Source organism: Anastrepha ludens, chromosome 3, assembly GCF_028408465.1.
Source record: "Anastrepha ludens isolate Willacy chromosome 3, idAnaLude1.1, whole genome shotgun sequence".
NCBI classification, from domain to species: Eukaryota; Metazoa; Arthropoda; class Insecta; order Diptera; family Tephritidae; genus Anastrepha; species Anastrepha ludens.
The window spans coordinates 125,105,258-125,133,144 of NC_071499.1; the positions used below are offsets into that span (position 1 = coordinate 125,105,258).

The 27,887-nt window shown below is 34.3% G+C and overlaps 1 protein-coding gene across 2 annotated transcripts in view; it reads left to right on the forward strand.

Moving 5' to 3' along the window:
- The window catches only part of LOC128859038 (1-phosphatidylinositol 4,5-bisphosphate phosphodiesterase), a 163,199-nt gene that overhangs the window by 113,486 nt on the left and 21,826 nt on the right, over nucleotides 1-27,887 (forward strand). For both annotated transcript variants that reach the window (XM_054095707.1, XM_054095706.1), the window contains exons 5-6: nucleotides 1,194-1,253; nucleotides 15,759-15,905. In XM_054095707.1, coding sequence (XP_053951682.1) covers nucleotides 1,194-1,253; nucleotides 15,759-15,905 — 207 coding nt within the window. The remainder of the gene's footprint in view (nucleotides 1-1,193; nucleotides 1,254-15,758; nucleotides 15,906-27,887) is intronic.

Here is a 27,887-nt window from a genome sequence, read left to right on the forward strand (position 1 = left end):
AAACCACCAAAAAACTTAAATGCATAGCTTAAATTTTGCCCGAAGTCTATATTTACTATTAAAGTATGATAATTGAAAACTTTTAGAAATGGAAATCGAAGCTAATTAATTTTCTACTTACAGAAAGCAAAAACAACAACAAAAATAAAAATAAAAATAAATAAATACTCTAAATTCTGCACTAAGTCTAATATTTATTATTGAAGTAATTGAAAGTCTTTGAAAATGGAATTTTGTTAACTTTCTACTTTCGAAACAAACTAAAAAGCGTAAGAAAAAATTAACTAACTTTTTAATTTTTTTTTAAAACAAACTTTTACACCAAAGGCGTACCAGTTGCCGATGCCTAAAGCTGACAATATGAATATTTAAACTTCTCAGAATACGTAGGTCGGCAGTGAATTTACATATGGTGTACCTTTTCTCAGGACCTTTTTAAAAAATTAGTAATTTTTTATTTACCCAATTAATTAAAAAAAAAATGCATATAAACACTTTTTCAAACTTTTACGCTCAAATGAATTTAGTACACCTGCATCTAAAAATCAGAAAAAAGTGAATTAAAGGCCTCTATTTTTTATTGAAAAATAAACGCATAAAATACTTGTTGTACAATATTTTTTATACCAAAATTCGAAAAACAAACCATTCTCTAGAATAAAAAAAAACACATCTAAAAATAAAAAAAGAATTTTTAATTTAAAAATTTAAATAAAAAAATTAAAAAAAAAAAATATTTTTAAACACATCTAAAAATCAGAAAAAAAAATTCAATTTAAAAATTTAAGTTTAAAAATTTAAATTAAAATTTTTTTTTGTACTTTTTAATTTTTAAAATTTGGTTTAAATTTAAGAATACATTTTTTTTAATTTTAATTTTTACATTTAAATTTTTAAATTGAATTTTTTTTTACTGACTTAGATGTGCTTGTTTTTTTAATTTTGGAAAAAAAGTTGTATAAATTTTAAAAATAAAAAATAGAATATAAAATTTTTAATTTAATTTTAATTAAAAAAAAAATTAGGTAAAAAATCTACTTATCAAATATTTAGTAGGAACTAATTTTTTTTTTTATTTTGTCATTCTATTATAACGATAACTTCATATAGAATAACATCTCCTAAATACATTTATTTACGAATTCTTTCTTTATACATTTTTCATTGCCCTAAATTTAAACGCAACCACTCAGGAAGGAGACGTCATCGAATTGTGTCAAGTAAGCGACATAAGAGCGGGCGGTGTACCGAAGGTGAGTAAAGGAATTTATATTATTAATAATAAAAACGAATAAATAAAAATTTAAGGTTGATATTAATTTATAAAACATAATAATTTATATAAGAAGTACAATTGAAGATAACGAAATAATTTTTTTCATGCATTGGAGCACTGAAATTAATTTGGTTGTACTCGATTTGATGTATTATAGTTGATATTCACACCAATTACCGTTCAACTCCACGTCTTGCTGCTTCTGCTAAGTCATTAGTTTATTTGTTGCCGCACCTGCAGCTGCAGTCCTCATTTAACCAAAACCCAAAAGTCACATAAACAATACCACAATTGACGCGCTACAACCGCAAAAGCCAAGCAACCACAGAGCATCAACGCACACACACCTTTCACTAAGCGAATTCATCTTCTTTGCACTTCACACGCCGCTAATTTCTGCTCTACGACTACTCGTATATGCAAATTGGGCTCACGCTCGCTCTATACCCCGACCGCATAGCATTGCCAACACTTACTTTGCCTCTTTGCTACCCGAAACCACCACAAAATTTACTTCCTTTCCAACCATTCAACAGCATACGCGGCTTCCATTAAGTGAGGATCCACTGCGTATACGTAACGTGTGAATGCTGTGGCACTGTTTGTGTGGGTGAGAGCATGAGTGAGCGTGCATGCACATAAATATGAATGTGTATGTGGGTGTATGTGGGTGTCTGTTGGTTGGTAGGTTACGTATACGCACCGTGACACATAGCCAGGTCAGTTGTGGCATTTCATGGGATTAAAGCTATCTAGTTGGAAATGTGTTTGTATGCTTGCAATGTATGTGCATATACATGTGTGGCTGTCAGTGTCAAGCAACCACAATCATAATTCATTTTTGTGATTGTTGTACGAGCACTTTGTTGTTATTGTAAATGTGGTAGTTGTAGTTGATGCAGCAGCGGCAATTTGTTGCCACTACAATTACCGGCAGCAGCCTGTGTTGAATTGTCGCATTGGAGGCGGGCAGGGGAGGTAGTGAAGCTAGAGAGTTTTGAGTTGTGTAAAAAGCAACAAATAGGAAAACCAAGCATAAAACTTAAAAGAGAACGAAGGAAAAGGTATGAAAAATTTAAGAAATTCAAGCGACCAAGTAGATGAGTAAAAAAAATATAGACATTTACTGGGTCAAAAAGTGAAATGAATTTAAATGTTCTTGTACAAGTGGAATTTTATCTTAGCGGTTGAAAGTTCCGAAATTAACAAACAAAAATACAATAAAGTATACTTGGCTAGGAATTTCGAGTAAAGCGAATAAATAGAGCAAATATTTTTATACAAACCAGCATAACAACGCTTATTCTAGCCCAGTAGGACTGCAAATAAACCAAACCAAACCAAACCAATAGCATGCAGGCTGTTAAACGTTGATGCATTAAATATGTATATTCATGATTTTACCGCATAACCGCAAGAGCCACAGAAGTGTTGAAAAATGCATTCACGAAAAATTTAATATATTTTACCAAGCCACGCACACCTACAAATCTGTATTCACACGCACTCGTTGTCCAAATAATTTTTCCAAATCACTCCCACCCAAAATAAACAAATTTTAACATATGTTATTTTCGTAAAAATTCGACTGCAGTGCTTATTAAATGTACATATAAGTATACATATATGTATGCATATCGTATCAATTAGTAGATTAAATTTAAATGTGCGCAAAAACTACAATTGTAAACATATAAGATCAATGAGGTGTTAATGTATCAATAAAATGTTGAAATATGCCAAAAATTGGTCATAATGATGAGTGATTGATAATGTAATTAATGAGCTGAAATTTAATTTAAACGGTAAATGGAACAATGGCGTGCAAAAAGAGGAAAAAGTAAATTAATAACAGAGCGCAAATGATTGAATGGAAAATGTTAGTGAAATACTGAAAAATCTCAGTGAAAAAAAAACAATACGTCCCCAAGAATTACAACAAATGAAATGCCAAGGCACTTCTAGCGTTCTTAGGCGCCTACTGATTTTTCCATTAGAAAACTGGACATGTTTCACAACAAAAGCACTAGGAATATTTTGGGGTTCACGCATCAAGTTTAGTTTACAGTAACTTTAAAAATTCAGCTCAGCAAAAACCAAACAAAAAAGAAAAATGGAATTAAACCATGAACACTTTCGGCGATTATTTTTCACAAGTTCTGCCACAAATAAGACAAGACAAGAATGCATCGACGAACTAAAGCTATTACATGGCCAGAAAGTATCAGTATTTTCTTTTAATTATTTTATAAATGATGAATGAATTATGAATGATGATGAATTATGACAAGGCTATTAACCCCATATGGCCAGCTTATGCAAAATCTCAAGAGTATTTCCGATGATTGTGGAGCTCTGATGGAGCTTCCTCGGAGTTCTCAGTTTCAGAGATTACGGCAAATACTGTTTTGAGTGCGATATGCCAAAAAAGATCCTGATATAAAAACAACGAAACAAAGATTCAAAAAATAAATAAACAAAAACAACAAGAACAAAACTAACGGGCATGTACAACGAGCAAAAAATCAAAATAAAAGCAAAAACAAAAACCACAACAAAAAGAACAATTTAACCGGCATGTGCAATGAGCAAAGAATCAAAAAAAAAAATTAAACAAAAACAACAACAAAAAATTTCCCGGGATGTGCAATGAGCAAAGAATCAAAACAAAAAATAAATAAACAAAAACAGCAAACAAAAAATTTACCGGGATGTGCAATGGGCAAAGATAAAAAAAAATGTTATCACCGTAGTAAGTCTGGAAACAGATAGAAGTCGCAAGGGATCAAATCGGGTGACTGCAGTGGGTGCTCCAAAAATTCGAACTTTTATTCATGGACTTTAACCATTGTCAAAATTCCCTTGTAACACAGAACATTCTCCTGATGAAAAATATAGTTTTTCTTTTGCAAACTTTTAATTTTTTTTTAATTTTCTTCAACTGGTCTAAAAGGTTGCCGTAATATTCAGAATTTATTGGTTTACCAGCTTGCAAGTAATCCACAAACAAAATTCCTTTCGAATCTCAAAAAACTGATGCTAACACCTTCTTGACCGATTTCTAGCCACGCACTCGTTTTGGAGCCAAAGAACCAGGTTGATACGACTCTTTATACTCTTGTTTTGATTTAGGAAGATGGTGATAGACCCAAGTCTCATCCATAGTAATGAAATCTAGTTTATATTTTCGAAAACTCTATAAATATCGCTGAGAAAGTCGCATTCGTAGGTGTTTTTGTTCCATTGTTAGCGAATGCTGCACCCATTCTGCACACAGCTTTCTGAAACCCAATACTTGAATCAAAATATTGCTTACAGTGCTCAATGAGATGCCCATGGCGTCTACTAAATTCATTCCAGTCACGAACGATTTTTTAATACGATATCTTGTATTTTCTCTACGATTTCTGGTATTGTTGCTATTTTTGGACGTCATTGACGTGGTTCTCCTGTACCAATTCATGGCGAAAAGTCCTTATACACTTTTAACATTCTTCTACAAATTTCCTTTACTTTTGAACCTTCCAAAAATAAAAATTCAATCATTGCACGGTACTTGATTGTTTCCATTGTACAAAATACTGTGTCGCGTCGATACTAAATGGCATGTAAATAAGGAATGAATTGACATATTTAAGTTAAAATTGACATACGTTCACATGAAGACTGACCAACATAACAAAAAATATTTTGGCTAGAAGTAACGCCCTCTATTATCGAGCCGCAAAACTTATTGAACAACCTAGTATCCGTAAATATTGTTCAAAAGCAATAGGCATTCATTGGCTGCACTTTTCGTGGTTCTAATCAATATATTTTCAGTATGCAAGCTATGGCGCCAAAAAAGTTTCTACCCCCACGGGAGTTTTGATATACTCAACCGATGCTATTGCTCAGCAAAGGCATTTTCTACATCCAACAAGTTGACTTTGAATCTTTTGGACGGTGTAAGACTGCCTATGAGTAGCAGAAAGCGTACTCTTATATTGAAGTATTTTGTGTCTTCGGTAACCCCCGCTAAAATTTTCCGATAAACATATTCACAGAATATTTTACTCTTCAATTGCTCTATATAAAATAATTTGTTGGACTTTTCTTGAAAAATAGTCGCAGTGATCCGAAAAAAGGTAAGCTAATGGTTAAAATTTTCAACAAAAATAATCTGCATGAAATTCTACAATAGATTTTTCTTTTTTTTGCGTTTTTTTCTCTTGTTTTTTGGCGGATGAGGTTTACCATACCTAATGCATAATCAGAGCTACCGTCACAGAACTAGTATGTCCTAAGACTAAAAAACTCCCCCTCGTTTGGAATCGTTAACATTATTAATAACATTTCTATCAGCAATTGAGCTATACCACTTGGAAAGACTTGGAAACTACACAAAAAGTATCTAGAGGTGCCATTCGCTCTATAGTAACCGTTTGCTCTATAGTAACGGTATATTCATCATGACGTTTCAGTATTATATTATCGCCTTTGTCTATACCAACCAAAAAACAACTAAATTTGTTGTACTGCATAATTTAACTTCTAAAAAGTTTCACAAAACTGATAAAACAAAAACAAAAAAAAAAGAAATGCCTCTAGCACCGCTCAACTACACCAAACAAGTTTTCCTTTTATCACCTTTAGCTAAGCCTTGAATGTAGTATTCGCAAATTCTAATTTTATTGAAAAGAAAAAATATATTTTGTTTTTATTCTCCATATTTTATTCCCACTGCTGAATGAGTTTACAATTTGAAACCGAAGCCCTCTCTGAAAAAAATAACAACCAAACGCAAGTGTACCACTACCGACACGGTGCCCTAGTTAACATTTTAATATATTTTTAATGCAGGGCGACTCAAAAGCGCTAACGAACGCTACGCACACCAAGTGAACAAATAATGCATTAAAATTGCATTTCATATCATTTGAATTGCAAAAGGCGGCCCAGAAGAAAGCTGAAAATTCAAAGAGCTGAAGAACGACAGGGACAGAAAGTGAAAAAGATGGTGGTTGAATTGCAAAGGGTAACTAGTTCGCAAAAAGAAAAACAAAAAGAGTTTGGTAAACGATAAGTGTGTGTGTGTGTATGAGGTGTGGTTAGCAGACCAAATGGTGAATTAATGAATAGCGAATGAACTGCAAGGCAAACAGAGTCATATACCCGTACAGATGGCAGGTGAAGTAAGATTGTGGAGGATAGTGAACGGAAGGAGCAGAGGGAAATTAAAGGCAGTTGGTGGCAGAGGAAGGAATTGAAACCAGCAGCCGTAAATTTATCAATGACTGAACTTGAGTAAGACTGACTAACTAGCCTATTGGATGACTGAATGATTGTCTCCCTGGTTGCTTGCATAAATTCGCTAGGCTACTATTGCTAGAATTGTATGCTGATTTCGAGTGATTACCTCAGGTGCTGCACAGTTAGAAGCCAGAGTAGGTGCTGTGTATCATTTCGTATGGATCAGGAAAGAATGCGCTCCGAGTATGTAGAGTTGCAGGTAAGCAACTCAACCGCATTCCCATCATATAATTGAAAATGATTCCACTGAATTGCAGTTATCTCATTAAGATGAGCAAATGCAACAGAGAGAAAGTTGAAGTATGCTAAACTACTGAAGAACATATTTAGATGGATGTTATATTTATTTTGTATGGCAGCGTATGCCAGGCAGACGTAATGAGCGTATACATTTTTGTGCATTAATCATTAGGGAGCAAAGCACAATATAACGCAAGTTAGAGAGACAGAAATACTTTTCAGAAAAGTAAAGGAAGGATAACATCAACAAGGTGAAACACGAAAAGAGTGCAAAGCACCAACAAAACAAAAAATAAGATATGTAAAAAAAATAATAATAAAAAAACAAAAATAAAAAAAAGCAAGACAAACGTCGTTGAAAAAAGTCAACATTGTAGAGCGTAAAAATGCAAAGTCCTTCAACGTTATTCATTTGTACCTTTGTATGCGTGTGGCATTACAATTACATACGCGCACACACTCACAACAGAGCAAAGTGAGCCATTTTCCGCTACATTGAGGAAAACCTGAAGTGTAGTGCAATTCACTTTGACACCAGTTGAAAAAGCGGAAAAATAAGAGTTACCTCATTGAGGGGAAATTAAAGTACTGAAAGCGAGAGGAAGGGCGAAAAAGATAGCGTCTAGCGCATATTAAAGCATGGAGCAGCTAGTGAAAAAGTGGCAAATTACTTCAAGGTTACGTTAAAATGGAGAGAAGGAATAAAAAATTAACAACAAACTCAAAAATAATTATAAATATATGGGTTTGTGTTCACAATAAATGCAGCGCGGCATACTGCAAAGTCTTAAATTTTTTTTTTATCTATTTACTTTTATTTTCCTAAAATTTTACCTACTTGAAATTTCAAAGTTTAAAAAAAATAAAAATAAAAATTTACAAAACTCTGCACCTCTTTAATCAAAAAAGTTTAGAAAAATGTTGGTGTAGTTTGGTGTAACTTTTGGATGCCACTTTTAAAAAGTACTGTAAAAAACGTATCTCTGCAACAACAACAAACAATATCGTCCTTAGTCGGAGCATATGGCGGCTTAGATTGCTTCCATGGTTTGCACTTCGGCCTTGTCGTCTTTTGTGCCCTATAGACCGAAATTCGTTTAAATTGGCTTAAAATTCCCGCTGGTTTTTGAAAATTTTATTTTGCTGACAAACTTGAACAATTTTTTCACATAAAAAAATCTGAGCATTCATTTTTATTGAAGAAAGTGCATAACACCGCGAAAAAAAAATTCCAAGAATCGACACGAGTTTTTCAAAAGTAACTCTTTGGTGAAATACTGATTTACCACATTAGAGCTTGGATCGCAGTTAAGGGTCCACTAAAGCCTGCGGTATGGGATCGCCAGGCAAAGACATGTTATGTATGGGAGCGCAACTGTATTCTTGAATATTACACAAGTTAGGGGTGCTTTAAATAAAACTAAACTGCTTGGAATCAGAGAAAAGAATGTCAATAGCCACTAGACAGTACCAGCCAGGCATTTGTCTATCCCGGAATGTCCCAGATTAATATCCGCTTAAGCAATGCCACTTCAGCAGCATTTTTCACAAATGTATCTAAAAAATGTTTCGCTGTTACAGCAACCAAAAAGTTCCAGCCGATTGAAAGTTTAAAATTTCTTATAAGATTTGAGGGCTGAGCAGTGGCCACAGTCGATTCTGCACTGTTTGTGTGTATGGCCATTGGTGCAAAGAAGCTCTCTAATTAGCTGGAGACTCCAAGCTTAGCCAATTTTGACTGCAGGTAATGTTTCATAAAAAAGATTAACTTGATTAGGAACAGAGTGAAGAACTAAGCGTAAGGGGGGTGAGGTGGCACCAAACTATGGGGCTACGGCAGGCGAAATCTTTACTGGGGGTACAACCAAAAGAGATTTAAAAAACTTATAACTCTCCCAAAGCATAATCTGAGAATGCGCACGGGTATTCTACCAAGTCATCAGTATATGATTGAGATATGGTCCATTGATTCTTATTGTTTCTGCCACCAATCTTAAGACACTCCAATGCATCTTCTCCTCGGCTGCAGCGCTATAGCGCGAAGAAGGCTGAGATAGCTCAAAAATTTGCAGCCAGAAGGAAAACGCATACGACCAGTCCAACGCAGCTCTTTCTTCAGTTTAGTAAGGGATCTGGGTCTGGATGAAATATTACGATGAGTATAGGGCACAAATGATCATGAGGTGGAAGTAATTTAATCTGATAAACAACAAGATCGGAATGCTTAAGAGTTTTGAAAGAATGGAGTTGATATTCAATCGCATTGAAACTTTCCGATCTTTGATTGTGCACATTTTGAAGCCGCTCGTGGTACCTAAATTTGGTTTATAGCCATTTTAGTGTACGTATGTATTTTTTTAGACTTATTCCCTGCTTCAATTTCGTGCACTTACATACTTTCTTGTGTTTATTCCTACTTTTACACCAGCGTACATGCATTTGCACTTATTTTCACTTTTTCATTAGCTACCTTTTCTGTCTGTCACATGCTGTCACTTCACGCCGCTGTTGTTATGTGTGACAATTAAAAAAAGCGTATTTGCCATTTTGTTTCCATTTATGCGCATTTCAAGCTGTCACACTCGGCAAGGAGCAAGCTGCGTGACAGCAAATAAACAAGTTGTACCTTCCACGCTCCACCCCAACACAACCAATAAAACAAAACGCGATCAAGGGACATAGAAGTGTGTGAAATGAAAGTAAAAATCCACAGATAAAATAGCAAAGAAACAGAAATATGAGAGAAATCAAGAAAAAAGTCACAATGTTTACGGAAGAAATCCAATGGGAAAGCTTCGTGGCAAACTATGCAGAGAAGAAAGATTTAGATTAAAATGTTAGCCAACAATAAAGATAAGAACGATGACAAAAATAACTACTAGCTTGAAAAATTATAAACGGGCAACAAAAATAAGCAGTACTTTGCCAGTGCGCAATCAGTATAAGGCACGTATGGCGCTGCGGGGCGTATACGTAACCTAGAACTAGTGCAGAGCAGAACTGCTACGGTCGCTAGCGGGTGGTGACAGCGTATGACTGACATATTACGACAAATATTCGCATAGAATAATGCATGTAATATAAATTTGTACACAGTTGCTTACGCTTACATACATACACACGTTATTATTTGCACCCGTACGAGTACGAGTACTTTCATAAGTATGAGTAGGTACCCTCACAAGCACTATAACTTGTGTGCTCATATTTACAACTTCTATGTACATATAAGTAAGTATACTATGTCGTGCTACAATTCTTACAAATACGACTGAGTTCTCATTGGCGTCAACTGTTGTAACTCATAAGCTGCAAATTGCAAATTTGTTGAAACAACCATTTTTGTCTACCCCATGGTCGGAAGTTTTAGTCGGAAATTTTCTTTGCTAAAATTTCCGTTGAAAAGCACGCATTGCTACTTCAATTAATTAAATTGCTCGTGTGCTAAGGTAAGCACATTTTGATCGTCATAGGTACATATCTCCAATGTGTGAATGTGTGATTTGCACATAGTTGGATTTCTAAGAGAAAGCAAATGCAATTGCAGCTAATGAAGAAAGTGAGCAATTAAATTTGTGTTTCTCAAATGAGATAGAGAAATAAATTGCAATTAAATTTTGTTAAATGGGATTAGTTTATTTCGCCACTTTGACTCAATCCGAAGTACTCTCACAAAGCCAAGGTGATCATTAGCGTTTGCATAGTTAAAAGCAGGTACTTGTCAATGCTCACTTACGGTACTAGTGACTTGTCACTAGCTTACAAGTAGCAACAAAAAATAATATTAGAAAAATATTATAAAAATGTAGCTCAGACTACCAGTAAAAATTTCGACAAATTTCCACCAAAATCTCTAACGTTTTACTCAAAATTGTTAGAAAATTTTCGTGTATGCAATTTTTTAGCTCATTCAATTTTTAGAAAAATTTCAGGTATGCAAATTTATAGATCCCAGAATTTTAATTTCACAAAGTGCAAGTTTCAAGTACATTAAAACTCATACCGATTTTTGAGAATTTTCTTCTTCGCGGCTGGGAGCATTTTTCCATATAACGCCTGCTTCAAATTTCCTATATTGCCGGCAGAATAATTTATAAAAAATCAAAGCAATTTTTGGATTACTTGAAACTTACACTATGTTATATTATACTGAAATTCAATGATCTAATATATAAAATTGCATATATAAAATTTTTCTAAAAATTTTGAGTAAGAAGTTCAAAATTTTGACGAAAATTAGCTGATTTTTTTAAATTTTATGCGAAGCCCGACACCATGGTGGGTTTTTTTGTAGTATGAACTATATTTTTATAATATTATTTTTTATTGTTATTTGTAAACTAGTGACTAAGGTCATAAGTACCGTATGTGAGCATTGACAAGTATCTTTATAAAAAATTATTTAATTTACAAAATAAATAAATACTCAAAACTTATCCTTATATAATGTCCCTTTTTTTTAGATGCTGACGGTATGAATAAAAAAATGTAATATTGGGGGTTTTAACTTGAAATTGCAAGCTTTGTTTTTTTAATTACTTTCAATTTTTTCGCATTATAATACATCTTTTTTGTTTTTGTCTTAGAGCCCTTTTTTGCCATAAAATATGATGCTTATACTTATAAATAATATTTCAGTATTACAGTATTATTTTATATTTTTTTCACATTAAAAAAATATTTCTTTTGGTTTCAAGTTCTTTTGTTGCTGAAGTTCTTTTTCTTGTATATTTTCTCAGCAGCGGTGCTCTTTTTGCTTCATTTATAGTTTATTTATTTACTTATTTTTTCATTTTTATTTTCATTTTTTTCGTTGGTTTTTATTTTGTTCATCTCATTTCTTTTCAATAGAAAGGGAAACTAATATTTTACTTCGTATTTTCGTTCTAATCCTTAGAGCTGCACTTAATTACCGTTTCGCAGTACACGTTTTTGACTTTTCCTGTTTTTTTCCAATATTTCCTTTTTTTTGCAATTAATTACCAACTGCATTGGTCCACCTGTCCAACCAACCATTTCATCCATTCAACAAATTAAATAGTTGCATATTCCCAATTGACCTTTCATATACAAGCAATTAAAACTATCAAACATGTCAATGTCAGCTTTGACCTTCGCACGAAGAGCGGCGAGATTTAGGGAGACGGGGAAAATAGAAAAGGGAGGAGGAATGTAGATCGAAGGATGCACACGAAGCCAATAAGCAGTCCAAAAATTGATTTAAAATTTATTTGGAATTGTATGAAGAAAACCATCGCTGACCCAACTGTAATGAACTCAATTGGTTATATTATAAAAGAAAGTTTGTGCACTTTCGAATGTTTAGAGTGTACCAAATTTTTTTTTGTAATTTTTCGTGTGCTTGTTTGGTTTTATTGCGCGGATGATGCCAATTAATTAAATTTCCCCAATGCAAAAAAAAACTTTCAATTGCAATTTTCCAACTAATTAAAAATATTACACACATATTCCCGACGTTCAAGCAGTTTCTCGTGAAAAGTACAGTACTGCACAAAGTCACTTAGTTGTGGCGCAAGGGTGTACAAATATATTTTGTGTGCGAATTTGTGTCAAAATTTTTACAATTAGCAATTTCCATTAACGCTGACAACTCAATTATTTCTGTTGTGCAGATGTTATGACCAAAATGTGTAGTCCACTGGGTCAGTAGTGCGCCGCGTGTCTATATAGTATGTTCGTACATATGCATGCATGTATGTATGTATGGAGGTATGTATGCATGTATGTTTGCGTGAATTGTCGAAAAATAATTTTCCCGACAACCGAACTTGCTCCCATTGCACCTGCACACACACACACACACTCACTCCGCTGTCTTATTCCACTCGATTCACTCACTGTAAATGCCTGAGCATTGCCCGTCATTTTCGCACACACTCAGACTCGCTCCATGAGCCTTCATTTATTGACCTCCGCTGTAGTTCGACTCCACCGTCCGTTGGCGATGCCAATAAATGTAACACTACTTATTCCCTTTTATGCCTTGCTTAATACTGTCATTTGCTACCGGTAATGTCTGTCATTCAAGGCCACCTGAGTGCGAACATATTTGTTGTTTTGTTGTTGTATGTATGGAAATTGTGTCAATGTTGAAACGGAAATTGCAAATTTAAAATTTAATTTCCAGCTTTTAGTTGTGTAGTGCTTTACTAGACGGGGTTTCTTGTTGTTGTTTTTGTTTTTTATTTCTAAATGACAGCTACCAGGCGGCTAGTGAATGCATTTATTTATGCAAACTGACAGCCGCGCATGCTTGCCAAACGTCAATCAGCTTGATTTTTGAGCAAAATTAATGCATGATTTTAACTCTGTGGAAAAAAAATCGAAAGCTGTGGGATTACTAAATATTATAGATATTTGAGTTCTTAGAAACTCTAAATGAGAAACTGGATTTCCAAGGCTGGCGCTTAGATTTGAAATAGGCAGATAATACAAGCTCGATTTTATTGTTATAGTTTAAAACGCTGCTACAACAATAAGAACTCGATTTTATAAGCACTCAGCCAAAAATGAAAATTGAATTTGTTGTTTAAAGAAAGGGCTTCTAGATTGATGAAATAAGAACTGAAGCTTTTACAAAAGCGTTAAAGAAAACAGGCGTGCACAGACATGTGTCTCGGTGTTCTACTTTGAGCTTCCCAGTTGACTTAGTAAAGCTACTAATATATCTACCTAAGCGGCCCAAACTTGCAGAATCATAAATTTTTAAGTAATTAACTAATGAGTAATGTGATTGCTTACTCAAGTCCTGCCGGAGAAGCTTGAAGCTACCAGCCTCAAGATCAGAGTTATAAAAACGAAAGCGCAGCATCTCAATGAGTCTCATTAGAGTTGAATGGTTGCACCACATGGAAAGTAACTGGGGCCTACGTGGAATCCAGCGGGACAAAACTGCACTTTGCTCTGGGATTGCATGCGTCTGTGTTTCAAGCGGAGGCTGAGGCCAACTTCCTTGGCTCGGAGGTCGTTCTGCCACTCGCTTTTGTATCCATCAAAGCCACGGTTAGCAAATGGGTTACTCTAACCCACAAGCGAGCTTGGCAGGCTAAGAGAGGCTGCAGATGGACAAAACTTATGTTACCTGTCATATCCGACCGACTGTGGTGAGGAGGATGGGACGGCGGACCACTTTCTGTGCGACTGTCCCGCCTTCGCTCGAATCAGGCTTGAGGTGTTTGGCACTGATGTGTTAAGAAGCGACCATCATGGCAGAAAAGACAACCGCGGTATTCAGAGACACCTGCAAACGTTTGTTAATCGCCGCCTGCGCCCTTTTTTGTGAAAACATCTCACTCGGGCCTACTAAGAAAAGCTAAACAGCTTAACAGGCGACTGAAATTCGAAAAAGGTAGTGACAGTGAGTAAAAAATACGCTTAAAAAAAGTTATAAAAATTTTGCTAGGCAGAACCTGCGTTGAAACCTCTTCCAACAAGCTGGCCGATAAGTGGGTAGGCCATATACCACCTAGGGACAACGCTCAACAGATGCTGAAATGAACTCCCTTCTCCCTTGATCTTGCATAGAACGAACTGTGATATGTAGCTCAAAATAGTTCGCGAAGAAACGTAGTTGACGCCCTATGCTCCAATAGAAGTTAAGGGAAAACTATATATAAATGTAAAATGTGCCCTATAGTAATCGAGGGAAAAAGTAATCCCTAACTTAAAATTATACTTTAGCACTTTTCATTTCTTTCAACTGCCTTACTGCCCTTTAGCAATTAGAAGGTTCTTGCATTTCGTTCATTTAGAATCTGTTTTCGTCATCTTTGATTAGCGTTTGGACATTTTCTCTTAGCTATTCGATAAATTTTTTTATCAGCTGCTTCTTTCTTAAAAGGTTCTAGGTTTTCATTTATTTAGAATATGTATAAAGTCCCTTATTTATTCTGTTTTTTCTATCTTGCCAGATATTCGACAAAATTTTTTATCAGCCTATTTTTTCTCAGAAGGTTCTTAGGTTTCATCTATTTAAGATCTCCTCTCATAATCAGTAAAGTTATACAGTTTTTCTTTCTTATCAGATATTCGATATATTTTTCTATCTTCCTTTTTCTCAGAAGGGTCTAGGATTTTATTCACTGGGATCTACTCTCGTCATCTCTGCATTTGTATGTCATTTGTATTTGGCTTTTTTGTCTCAGTTTTAAGTCTTTATTTTTTAATTTTTTTCTTTCTATTCTCATATTTTCGATTACTTTGAACAATTCAAAACTGAGCGAGAAACTTTTACCAACTCGTTGACTCATTTTCACACACACACAAATCCATATACGCCATCTACATGAATTCGGTTATTGCCATTAGTCAGCCAAAGCAGCGATGCATTTAAAAGTAGTGAAGAACTGTAAAAGCTGGGGTGTGCACATTAATGATGGATGAATGGATGAATGGCTGGATGTACTCGTATAGATGTAAGTGATTCATAGAAAATATAAATATATATTTACTATATGCCCGATTTGTATGCGTATGAGCAGCTCTGAAACTCGAACGTAAAAGTAAAATATTTATTTTGCCAATAACAAATATTTGTGTGTTCGAAACGGAGAGAAAAGGCGAATACTTAAGTTATGGAATACTTGAATAAAACCAAAGACGAAATAAGGCGCTGGGGCAAAAGTAAGTTGCTTCAGGGTAAAACCGAATGGGAGTCAATGGCAAGTTAAAAGGAATGGCAGTGAGTTTCGTCTACTGCTTTGGTAAACCATTAAAATATACCTTGTGGAAGAAAAATAAACATTTTTCAGGAAATGAATATAGAGTAGTTTTTGAAGGGGCACCTTTTTGAAATAATGAGGTTTTGAAAATTTATCAGACTTCTTAGCAAAAGTCTTTTCTCTTCAAATTTTTTAACTTATTTCTAATTCTTCCATTTCATGCTTCATTCACTTGCCAACAGCCGCTAATTGTTTTCCTTTCTTTACAGGATCCAAAAATTCTCGATAAAGTGACGAAAAAGAATGGCACCGATCTGGTGGCATTAGACAAACGTTCACTGACAATATGTTCGAATACAGATTATATAAATATAACATATCATCATGTTATTTGTCCGGATGCGGCAGCGGCAAAGGTGAGTTGAGAAAAAATAATGAAAAGAAATTCAGATTAAACGATAAAGAAAAAAGTGAACTTAGAAAGCGGCTTTTACGAACTGCCGACATGTGAGCTTTATTTTTACAATGAAACAGTGAAAACTTTACTGACAACACTTTACAAAGGTTTGCTTGAAAGCTTCAGTCATTTTAAGCGCCGTCAATATCTATGCCTTTCACTGGAGCTTTCAAACAAGCTGAAAACTTAATGAGAACTTGTAAGTCACTAAAGCTGTGTAAATGCGTGTTTATGAAGTTTGTAGAAAATGTTAAAAATTAAGAATTAGATTGAAATTTCAGCATATTCAAATTGAACGACCGGCTTTTCACCCTGCTGTCCCTTTACATACCACCTTGATTACTTGAGCCTTTTCAAACTTTCAGAAAAATGAATCATAAAACAATCAAGGCGCAATAATAAAGCATTTTCTAAGCGAATTCACTTAGAATTCTGCGTGTTTACCTTCCTATTATAGTTTATGAGCGAACGAGCAGTTTTTGCGAATCACAAAATTTCAAAGGTCTAAGCTGTGTATATTTCTGGTTCTTATTTATTTTAATTTCTTTACGTTAGTGAGATATGCTTAAAATATTGTGAAACAATCACACAAATGTTCATAAAATTTCCAATTTTAGAACGCACAGTTGTCCCTTTGCATACGTTTTGCGAAAGTTCTGATCGGAAATAGTGAAAGCTATCGCTAAAAATTGTGAAAGCTTTCCAGCTGTATTCAAAATATGGAAGCTGAGCCTCAAGTGCCTGCATTTCACACATTTTGTCTTCTCATAAGCTTTTAAGCTTTCGCAAGCCTTCTTCTTCTCCTTGATTGACACGATAACCACTTATGGGATTTTCGTCGAGTTTAACAAAGCGCGCCAGTCATTTCTTTCTCGTGATAACCGGCGCTAGTTGGACACGCCAAGTAAGTCAAGTCCTTCGCCACTTGATCTTTCCAACGCAGAGGACGCCTTCCTCTTCCTCTGTAACCACCAGCTGGTATCGCATCGAATACTTTCAGAGCCGGAGCAATTGTATTCATTCCGGCGATATGACCCAGCCGATGAAGCCGCTGGATCTTTAATCGCTGCGCTATGTCTATGCCATCGTAAAGCTCATACAGCTCATTCTTCCATCGCCTGCGATACTCGCCGTTCCCAAGGGGCAAAGGTCCAAAAATCTTCCACAGAATATTTTTCTCAAACACTCCAAGTCATGCCAAATCGGATATTGTCATCGTTAAAACTTCTATGCCGTACCATAGGACGGGCAGTAATACACTAATCATTTATTTCGGTTGGTTGAGAAATTTTTCTGTAAACTGCTAAATTTATGCAGAAGAAAGCAACAAATTTATGGGTTCCCATTAAAGATGATAAAAAACTTTCTGCGGGTTGTCCCATTAATTGCTACTTGTCCGTCATTTTAAAAGCTTACAACTTTAAGTTTCGTAATTCGAATAATAAAGTCTCACTTCACGAGCACCGAGCAAAATATTATTGCATCCATTTTCCTTTTTTTTCTTATTAAATTAAATTCATAATTTACTTGTATTGATTCTCAATGACTCATTCAACTAAAGTATTGCTGGTATATTTGAGCTCTCTTTCTTCCCTTCTTCCCTAAGTGTAAATATTATCTTACAATATTTTCCTAACAAAATTCAAGCAAACTAACCAACTTTGCATAACTGCGAAGATAAACTTTTCAACTTCAACCATCGCCAAATATTGTGCTATAGGTTTTCCATGTAATACTCGCTCAATATTGTGCAGTTTAAAATTCTATTAAAGGCAAAAGTGCAACTTATATTATCCTACTACGGATACAAGTATCAGCAACTGGTCAGCGCGCTTTCTAACATGCACTCTTTCCATGCCGCTTTCCCTGTTACTCTCACTCACACTCAAATGCTATATATGAAAATAGGCAACTGAGTGTACCTAGCGTTCGACTAAAGCTTGAATATTTGCTAACGGGTGTTTGTAGTGTTTCACAAGTTTTCTCACTTTCATATTTTTGTTGAAGCAAGATGTGAAAACGGGGAGAAGGCGATGTCGTGAAAAAGTGTTATGAAATGGTTAATGGGCGGAATTATGGCACTCTGTTGTACTCAGAGATGTGCGAGTTGCTTTTGCGGAAGGGCTGGATGAGTAGTAACTAGTGAAAAATAAAAGTCTGATTGAAAATTTTGAAAACAAAGTTGTTAGATATCAGGCTCTTAGCTTTGAAGATTGCGTTTTTGGGTAGCAGTAAATTTTTAGTATTGAGAAGAAAGAAAGACTGCATTAAAATATGAGGGCTTAAAAAACTGAAACTTTGTTTGAAACAAAAATTCTTATTAAGATTGAAATAAATGTTTTCTTCTATTCTGGAGAGGCTAATTTATTGTTAGGGGGAGAAATTAAAATATTATTTAATTGAAAAAAGGCAACGCTGTTTGAAGTACTGGGAATTGCATTGCAAGATATTTGGTTTACTGCTTTGAAACTTGTGCTTAGGGTTAGAAAGTAGGTACTGAGAAGAGAGCACTCCACATTTGAAGAAAACAAGAAGGAAAGTGCAACTATATGAAGGGCTTTCTTCCATATGAATGGCTTTCGAACATCTGCTGCTTTCATTTCAATTTCATTCTCAATTGAATTTTTAAGCTTAAGAGTATAGAATATTTTCGGTTTGACCTATGTGGCAATTAAAATTAAGCTATTGAATCACAAACTGCTTTAACGATGATGACAACAGTTATTAGCACGCACGCATAGACACAGACTCATGTTTGTATACGGGACCAATTTCCTTGTGTATCATCCGCTTCTACGCTAGTTCGGCTCAAATTGAAATCAAAGTCTTTGGCGCTATTTGGTCGTACGATCGGCGTTGCTAAAGAAAAACTTACAGCCATAAATTCAATGGGATGCATATGTGCAACTGATGTCCCTGATGCAACATAATTATATATGTGTGTACGTATTCACACACTCACAATTTCCATGCAGCGCGTTCCTGATCTGCCTTTGTGAAACTGGCATACAATGCTAGCAGCTATTGTCTACCGCATAAGGTAGAAGAAGAAGAAGAGCACTATGTGACATGCAATGCAATGCCCTAAAAACATCTTGCTAAGCACGCATACACACACATACCCTTGTGCTTTATTGTACAAGCATAGACATGCATACGTATGTCGTTTCGAAATATGCGTGTATGTTTGGATATTTTTGCTATTTGTTTGCTTTCATGGGTGGTTTTGCTTAGCTAAATGACTTTTTAGAATTTTTAATTAAAATTGTAGCTTGTCCAAAAATCACATTAAATGCAACAGTTGTTGCCCAAAACAAAAAGAAAATAATTGGAAACATTCTGAAGCATAAAAGTAGGGCACTCAAAGAACGACGTTTGGTGTGGAGAAAGTGGAAAAGGAAAGTTTGTAGAGGAAAGGCAAAATAGAATTAGAATTGCAGTAAAATGGAATTTTGAAATATTGCAAAGGGAGTAAAAAAATTAAAAGCCTTTAAATCCGCTATGGGTAAATCAATGCAGGATTACTGGTGAAAAAGAAAGAAAGAATGGAAAGCATTTTTTTGTTTTCAATATTTTCTATCAAAATAAGATTAGGGGTCATTTTTCTAACTTCTAGCTAATGCGAACATTTCGTTTTCTTACAATAATATTTCGTAAAATATTTATCTGAGAAAATAAGAAAAGCTCTCAAAATCAGTTCATAGTTTAAACTACAAAAAAAAAACTATAAAGTGCTATTTTTGCTTTATTTTTGTATTCAAAAATTAAATGAAAGGCAAATAAAAGAAAAATTAGACAAAACAAACAAGTACTGTCAAGAGTCTTGCATTAACGAAGGGTCTTGCATAAAGAATAAATATTATTAATATTATTTATTAGGAAAATATATAGATATTAAACCTAATTGCGTATAAGAGTGCTAGCTACAATGAGCATCGACTCTGAATATATAAGTAAGTTCTTAGTATTAAAATTATATTAAATTACGCAAGTTACATTCTACTAAAAAATTTTAAATTCTCAAAATATTTACATAGGGTGGTGTTCTTAGCAATTTTAGATACTGATTAGTAATTAAATGTTTTTGCCTAATACTCTCTAAAACCGAACAAGTGTGGAATATATGATCGACGGACATAATATTGCTGCAAAAAGAGCATGTTGGTTTTGGACTTCCAGTGAGAAGATGTTGGTGAGTTATTTGCGTATGCCCGATCCTTAGACGTGTGAAAATGGTTGATTGTAGACGAGTGATATTGCTGGGGTAGAGAAGTTTATCACGAGTCGGGCTAAGGTTGGAGTATCGATGTTGGTAATTTTCCCATTCTGTGAGTCGCTTTTGGGGAGTGCTGACGTAACATTTTCTTCAGGTCATTATAATCGTTTGTCTCATACTGAAAGGTAGGTGCTAATCAAAAGTATTTCGCTGCACTATCAGCTTGTTCATTCCCAGGAATGCCGACATGGCCAGGTACCCAAAGCAAACCAATTTTTTTCCTATATTTAATGCAAAGGCATTTAAGCAGGAAAAACTATCGGAACATATAACGAATTTGCCCTTTAGATGAATGACATGTTCTAGAGCTTTGTGGATAGCAAAAGCCGCGGCAGTAAATACAGATATATGTGGAGGAAGCGTATCACCTTTGATGGTACTGCCGTTCGATGAGGTAACTGCAAAGGCAGTGTTTGTTGCTTTAGAGCTGTCAGTAAAAATAGTTACAAAATTTTCTTGTTTGTAGTTATTGACGATTTCCAAAAAAACCTTGTAAGAAACTTTCATTACTGGTGTTGGATTTATTTAAAGCATGGAGAGATGTATCAATTTTGAATTCACTTATCAGCCACTCGGGCTCCATATTGATTTTATGACATTTAGGCGGTATATTTATATCAAAAAACTTGCAGTAGCGTACACAGCGTCGATGTGTAGACTTAAGTTTATAGTTTATTCTGTATTTAGAAGCACTAGTTACGATTTTATGTAGACTAGAGTTCGGCGAATATAGTAGTTTGGGTATCAGTTGGATCGTTGTGGATCCCTTAATGAAGGTAAACCAGTTTCGCCCAAAATGCATTTCACGGCGGGAATGCGTTTATGCTACGTCGAATCGCAGTATGATATATAGGTTCTAAGGCTTGTACATTGGTACTTAAAACTAAGCTTATTGTCGAACCCTATACCTAAAATCTTTAAGTTACTGACAGATTCAATTATGGTATTATCAAAAACTAGTTGAGGATATATCAATTTTTTCTCTTTGCAAACATGTAATATTTTGCATTTTGGTATTTGGATGGATGCCCCAGTTTTTACTCCCCATTTTTTAAACTCTGTAAGTATTTTATGGAAGGTTTCGTTAATATCCGTGAGTTTGTCGAAAGCAATAATAAATAAAACTATTGATAGAGGAGAGCCTTGGGGTATACCATTTTGAAGAGGGAATGTATTCGAAAAAACGTTACTTACGCAGACTCGAAACTGTCGATGAGTCATAAAAGCTTTTACTATTTTAAAAGCTTTCGGACGAATCTTCCATGATGCAAGTTGACTTAAAACCGCATGCACTCCTATGCGATCAAAAGCTTTCTCGAAATCAATAGCCAGAATTGTGGCATGGTTTTTAGTGGCAAGAGAGTCAGACACGCGGTGTTGGGGTTGAATAAGCGAGTCCATTGTATTATGCTTATTCTTAAAGCCGGTTTGGTTATGTTTGATAAGATTATTTTTTGTTACAAACCAGATCTGCCGTATAGCAATAATTTTTTCAAACGCTTTGCTAAGACAAGAAAGCAAAGAAATGGGTCTGTAGGATGAAGGCAAGCTTGTAGGTTTACTTGGTTTGATGATAGGGATAATAGTGGCTACACGCCAAAGATGTGGATATGAACTTTTGGAGAATATAGTATTATAAAGAGAAAGTTACCTTTTTTTGTTGATACCGGTAAAATAAGAGAGCATTGGATACGATATGCGATCCATGCCAGTAGTCTTGCCTTTGGCATGTTTAAGTGCCGCTTCGAATTCACAAAACTCTATTTGGTTTTCCACATATTTTGCGGACTGCGACAAATTTTCCGGGTTGTAAGGCAAGGAATACCAATACTCTTTTTCTGTGATGTATTCGCGTGAAAAATTATTATCCTCAGAAAGTTCAAACCAAAAATTGGCGAAGGTGGTTGCTATATCTTCGGAGTTTGTGAGCAGTGTATTGTTTGATTGGATAAATGTAATGGGGGCACGAGGGATACCTGTGAGTCGCCTGACGTCTGACCCAATCATTTTAGGCGTAGACAACGGTGAGATTCTTGAGGTAAAAGTCTCGAAACTTTTCCTCTTAGCAATTTTAACCGCTCTTTTGAAAACAGCATTTGATTTTTTATAAGACATTAGATTAGCATTTGACTTAATTCTTTTGAAAATTTTCCACTGCTCAATTTTTTGGGATCGAAGTCGTTTTAGGTTTTGGTTCCACCAGAATGGTGCATTATTATACACCTTTTGTTTGCTTGGGGAATGGACTTATTTGCCGGACTAACACTTTGCCCCAAGCAATGTCAATTTGACTGGGCAAATTATATAGATTGAAAGTTAGCAATAGAACTGCGGAGGGGCGAAAATTTCCGTCTTTTTTTTTTTTTAGAATTTATAGGCTGCTACAACTCCTTGAGAGCTAAGTTCACTAACGATTTCGTCTTCCGGGACGTTATTTAGAAATGGAGCGAATATTGTGCCTTTCACGTGGTTGAGTGATTCGTGTAGGGTTGCTGATATGGTACATATATTCCCTAGTTGCTTTACATTTCTGAATTTGTCGGCGATTGTACTACGAGTATTTTCTACTAGAAGGAGTAATTTTCCATCTCGTAGAGAGGATATGGAGTGAACTTGGCTGCTAATTTGCTGAATAGCACGATGTATGGCAAAACATGAAAATGAAGAAAGGGGCTTAGATGAATAAATAATCCACAAAACTTGTTTGTACTAACAGGGAGTTTTGGAATTTTATTCAATTTATCTCTCTTAAGTTGTAAATAAGTACGAAAATTTTTCGTTTAGAAACAATTACAAATATCGTGACTAAAAATTGAATAAGTAATAAAATATAAAAAAAATAAAATTAAAAATACAAATACAAATAAATTAAAATTAAAATTAAAATTAAGAGTAAAAATAATAAGGAAAATCCCAGCTAAATTATAAGTACAATTTAAAGCAAAATTAAAACTAAGTCAAATTTAAAATTCAAAGTAAAATTGAATTTGAGATTAAACTTATAATAAAACTAAATTTAAATTTAAATCAAAATTAAAACGGACATTAAAACCAAAGTTTTAATTAAAATTCTAAAATAAAACTAAATTAAATAAAAAAATATATATTGAGACTAAAATTTATATTAAAAATACAAATAAAATTAAAACTAAAACTTAATTTAAATCAAAACTTAAAATTAAAATTAGAACTAAATTTAATTTAACAATAAACCGATTTTACAATTAAAATTAAAAAAAAATTAAAAACTAGTTTGCCTAAAATCAAAATTTAAAGTAGAATTCAAGAAAAACAAAACGAACAGAAATCAAAATTAAAATTGAAGTTTCTAAAATCCAAACTAAACTGACTTTAAAATTGCTATGAGAGTAAAATTAAAATTATCATTAAAAATATAAATAAAATAAAATCAAAGTTAAAATTAATATTAAAATTAAAACTTAATTTAAAACCAAAACCAAAATTTAAATCAGAACAAAATTAAAACAAAAATTATTTTTAAAATTAATATTAAAAATAAAATCAAAACTAAAACTTAATTTAAATTAAAGTCAAGATTGAATTTGAGATTAAAATTAAAATTAAATTTAAAAGGTCAAAGCTAAAATTGTATTAAAAATTAAAAATTAAACTATACTAAAATCAAAATTATAAAAAAGAATTAATTTTAATTATTAATTAATTATAAAAATTAAAATTATAATTAAGACTTAAGCTTAATTTAAAACAAAAACTAAAATTAATATCAGAACTAAATTTAATTTGAAACTGAATTAAGCTTAAAATTAAAAACAAAATTAAAACATTAAAACGGAAAATAAACGTGCGCATGTACGGACGTTGGTTCGTGTTAAGTGCTCGTAAATAAATAAAACTTAAATAAAGCACAAATAAGCACAAAAAAAATAAAAGTGTGGAGAATTGAATTTTCTAAATATTGAAGTGCAACAGACGCTGTCGTAAAAAAATAAATAAATTAAAAGTATTTAAAATGAATTTTGATTGCAAAAAGTGCAATAAATCTGTTAGAGTTGGTGGTACAGTTGCTTGCAGTGGATCTTGCGGGAGTTTGTATCATCCAAAATGTATTGGTGCGGATTATCTACTCAAATCTATTGAGACTAGCGAGCTTGTGTGTGTGTTATGTGGAGAATGTAAAAATGCACTCAAGTCGTTAAATGAAAATATAAAGACAGTTAGAGAAAGTGTGAAAGGAATGGATATGGAATTAAAAGTCCAAAGTGCAACAATTAATGAAATTAAAGAAGTGTTAGAGCAGATAGGCACGAAAAAAGAACAAAATAGATGTGTGCATAATTTGATAAAAGAGCGTATGCCAACTTATGCAGAAAAATTAAAGGAAATTAAAACCAAAAAAAGGGCAGGATGCTTTAATAACTAAGAACGAAATGATAGAAAAGATCAACCCGGAAGGGATACAAGTTTCGAAAATGAAAATGCAGAGAAACGGTTGTGTTGTGGTAGCTTGTGAAGATAATGCATCGGTGTCGAAATTAAAATCCAATATAGAAAGAGAAATGAGTGAAAAATATGAAGTTCAACTTCCCAAAGAGAGAAATTTCAGACTCAAAATTTTTGGTCTACCAAAAAAACTCAGTGGCGAAAGCTTAATGCAAAAAATAAAAGATAAGAATAGCTTTTTAGAAAATGAGGAAATTTCTTTTAAGGTGATATACGAAACTAAAGATAAAAATAAGATAGTGAAATACAATGCAATTTTTGAAGTGCAAGTAAACGCATATAAAAAAATTTTGGAATTGGGTACATTAAGAGTTGATTGGGGAAAATATAAAGTACTAGAATCATTCTTTGTAAGAAGATGCTACAATTGCTTGGGCTTCAACCATAAGTCTACGGAATGTAAGCGTACTCAAGCATGCTCGCATTGTGGTGAGGAGCATAAATCCAGCGGGTGTTCGAAATTAAATGATATACCGAGATGCATCAACTGTTCCTCGGCCAACCAAAAATACGGCTTAAATTTAAGTGAAAATCATAGCGCTTTTGACCATAGTTGTGAACTCTTTAAACGAAAGATCAATATTGAAAAAGAGAAATTATATTAGCAACCAGCCCCTTCATCCGGTGCAAATACTTGAGTATACAAGGACTACTAAATAATTTTGTGGAAATCGAAGAATTAGTAACTAAAAATGATAGTATTGATACTTATACAGAATTTTTTGAAAGAAAAATACTGTGCAGTTCTTATAATAACATCTTACTACTTAGTTCAATAAAAATAAATTGTGTCCTTCTCCTTTTATTTATCTCTTCCATTCATATTCTCTATTTCCGCTACTTAAACTTTCTCTTAACTCCTGTTTTAACTATACTTCCTGTCATATTCGGTAATATTCGGGTTTCAAAGGGTATTATATGCAATGTCCTCTTCTTTACTTCCCTCACCAATGATAGGTAAGGATAAACAGTTTCACACGGGCAGAGATACCACTTTTAATATGATTCGCGTACTAAGTAGGCTAAAGTCTGGACTGAAAATATGTCATCTCAACGCTCAGAGTTTGCCATCTAAAATTGATGAATTTCGATATATCTTTGAGACATCTGATGTAGATGTTGTGTGTGTATCTGAAACATGGTTCTGTACGTGGCATAATGACGATTCGTTTTGTGTTAATGGCTATAAAACTTTCCGTTTAGATAGAGCCAAGCGTGGTGGCGGTGTTGCAGTGTTTGTTAAAAATAGTCTGTCTTGCTCCCTCAAGTGCATCTCGGAAAATACGAACCTAATAGAATATATTTTCCTTGAAATTAAAACTAAGTATGACAAACTCCTCATTGGCTGTGTATATAGACCTAACAAATACATCGCCTACGCATCGTTTGTTGATTTCATCGAAAACTTGTCTCTTAATTATAATAATATCATTGTAGCAGGAGATTTTAACAGCGACCTGCTATGTGAAAATGAGTTCGTGTTAGCCATGCGGAGCTTGGGTTTGTTCCCCGTTAACGGCTCTATGCCTACACATTTCACGCAAACTAGCAGCTCTTTGCTAGACATATTTTTTGTTAACGATACCGCTAAAATTCTCCTATTTGACCAGCTTTCTGTGCCAGGTTTTTCTAAGCACGATCTTATATTCATGACATTTAACTTCCAACTGACCCATGACACTAAATACTATTCATACCGTGATTTTCTACGCATAGATTATGAGCTTCTTGAAGGGGCTGTGGAGGAAATTGACTGGGAATGTATTCATAACTTAATATCTAGTAATGAGCAAATTAGCTTCATTGAAGAAAACATTAGCTCGCTCTTTCACCGCTTCGTACCACTTGTACACAAACCAGTAATTGATAAAAACCGGCCATGGTTCAGCAACCATATTCAACACTTGATTTGCAAACGCAACAAAGCGTACCGCAAATGGAAGAGCTTCAGAACCTCGGAAACTTATAACATCTTTAAGGCTTGCAGACGAGATGTTAACAAAGCAATTAGATTGAGTAAACTAAAATACTATGAGCAGCAGTTTAGTACTGCAGTGGGTTCGAAGCAGACGAGGAACAAAATACGTGCGATCGGGATTGGGAACAAAAATCAACCTATGCTAGATCTAGGTGATGTTAATGTAAATGTACTAAATGAGAATTTTGTGCGCTTGCCCGGCTCTGTTAATAATATATGTTACGACAATTACAATTCTAATCTTAACGCTGTGATGTCCAGTTTTTGTTTTGAATGTGTCGATGATTGTGAGGTAGTACAGTCCATACTTAGTGTCAAGTCGAATGCGGCCGGTCTGGATGGAATTCATCCAAAATTTATAAAATGCCTGTTACCAAAGATCTTAAAATATCTTACCTATGCTCTGAATACCGTCTTAACCACGTCAATCTTTCCCAACTCTTGGAAGAAAGCCAAAATCATACCTATTAAGAAAGCGAATGGAGACTACCGCCCGATTGCAATACTGCCGTTCTTATCCAAAGTTCTTGAGCGTATTATGCATCGCCAAATAAACACGTTTTTGAATAGCAACGCCTTGGTGAACACATTGCAGTCGGGGTTTAGATGTAGTAGGAGCTGCACCACAGCACTCCTAAAAGTGTCTGATGATATAAGGCTCAACATTGACAAAAGGCATGTGACCTTTCTAACTCTACTTGACCATTCAAAGGCATTTGACTCCGTAGACCATAAGCTCTTAATTCTGAAGCTTAAAAACTTATTTAGCTTTTCAACGTCGGCCTTGACTCTTATAGAAACGTATCTTAGTGACCGATTACAAGCCGTATGTAGTGATAATACCATGTCAAACTTTCTCCCTGTAACCAGAGGTGTACCTCAAGGCTCTATCCTTGGCCCTCTTTTATTTGTCTTGTACATTAACGATTTGTTCGGTGTGATTAAATATAGTGATGTCCATGTATATGCTGATGACGTTCAATTATATGTTAGTTGTCCCATTAGCTGCATTGATATTTGCATAAGCAATATGAATTCTGACTTGAGCCTCACAAGCAAGTGGGCTTCTGAAAATGGGTTAATTCTTAATCCTGATAAGTCCCAATGCATCGTTATTTACAAAAAATATATCAAGCTCGATGGCTATACACAAGTCAAACTAAATGGCGCTGAGATTAAATATGTGGACAATGTTAAAAATCTAG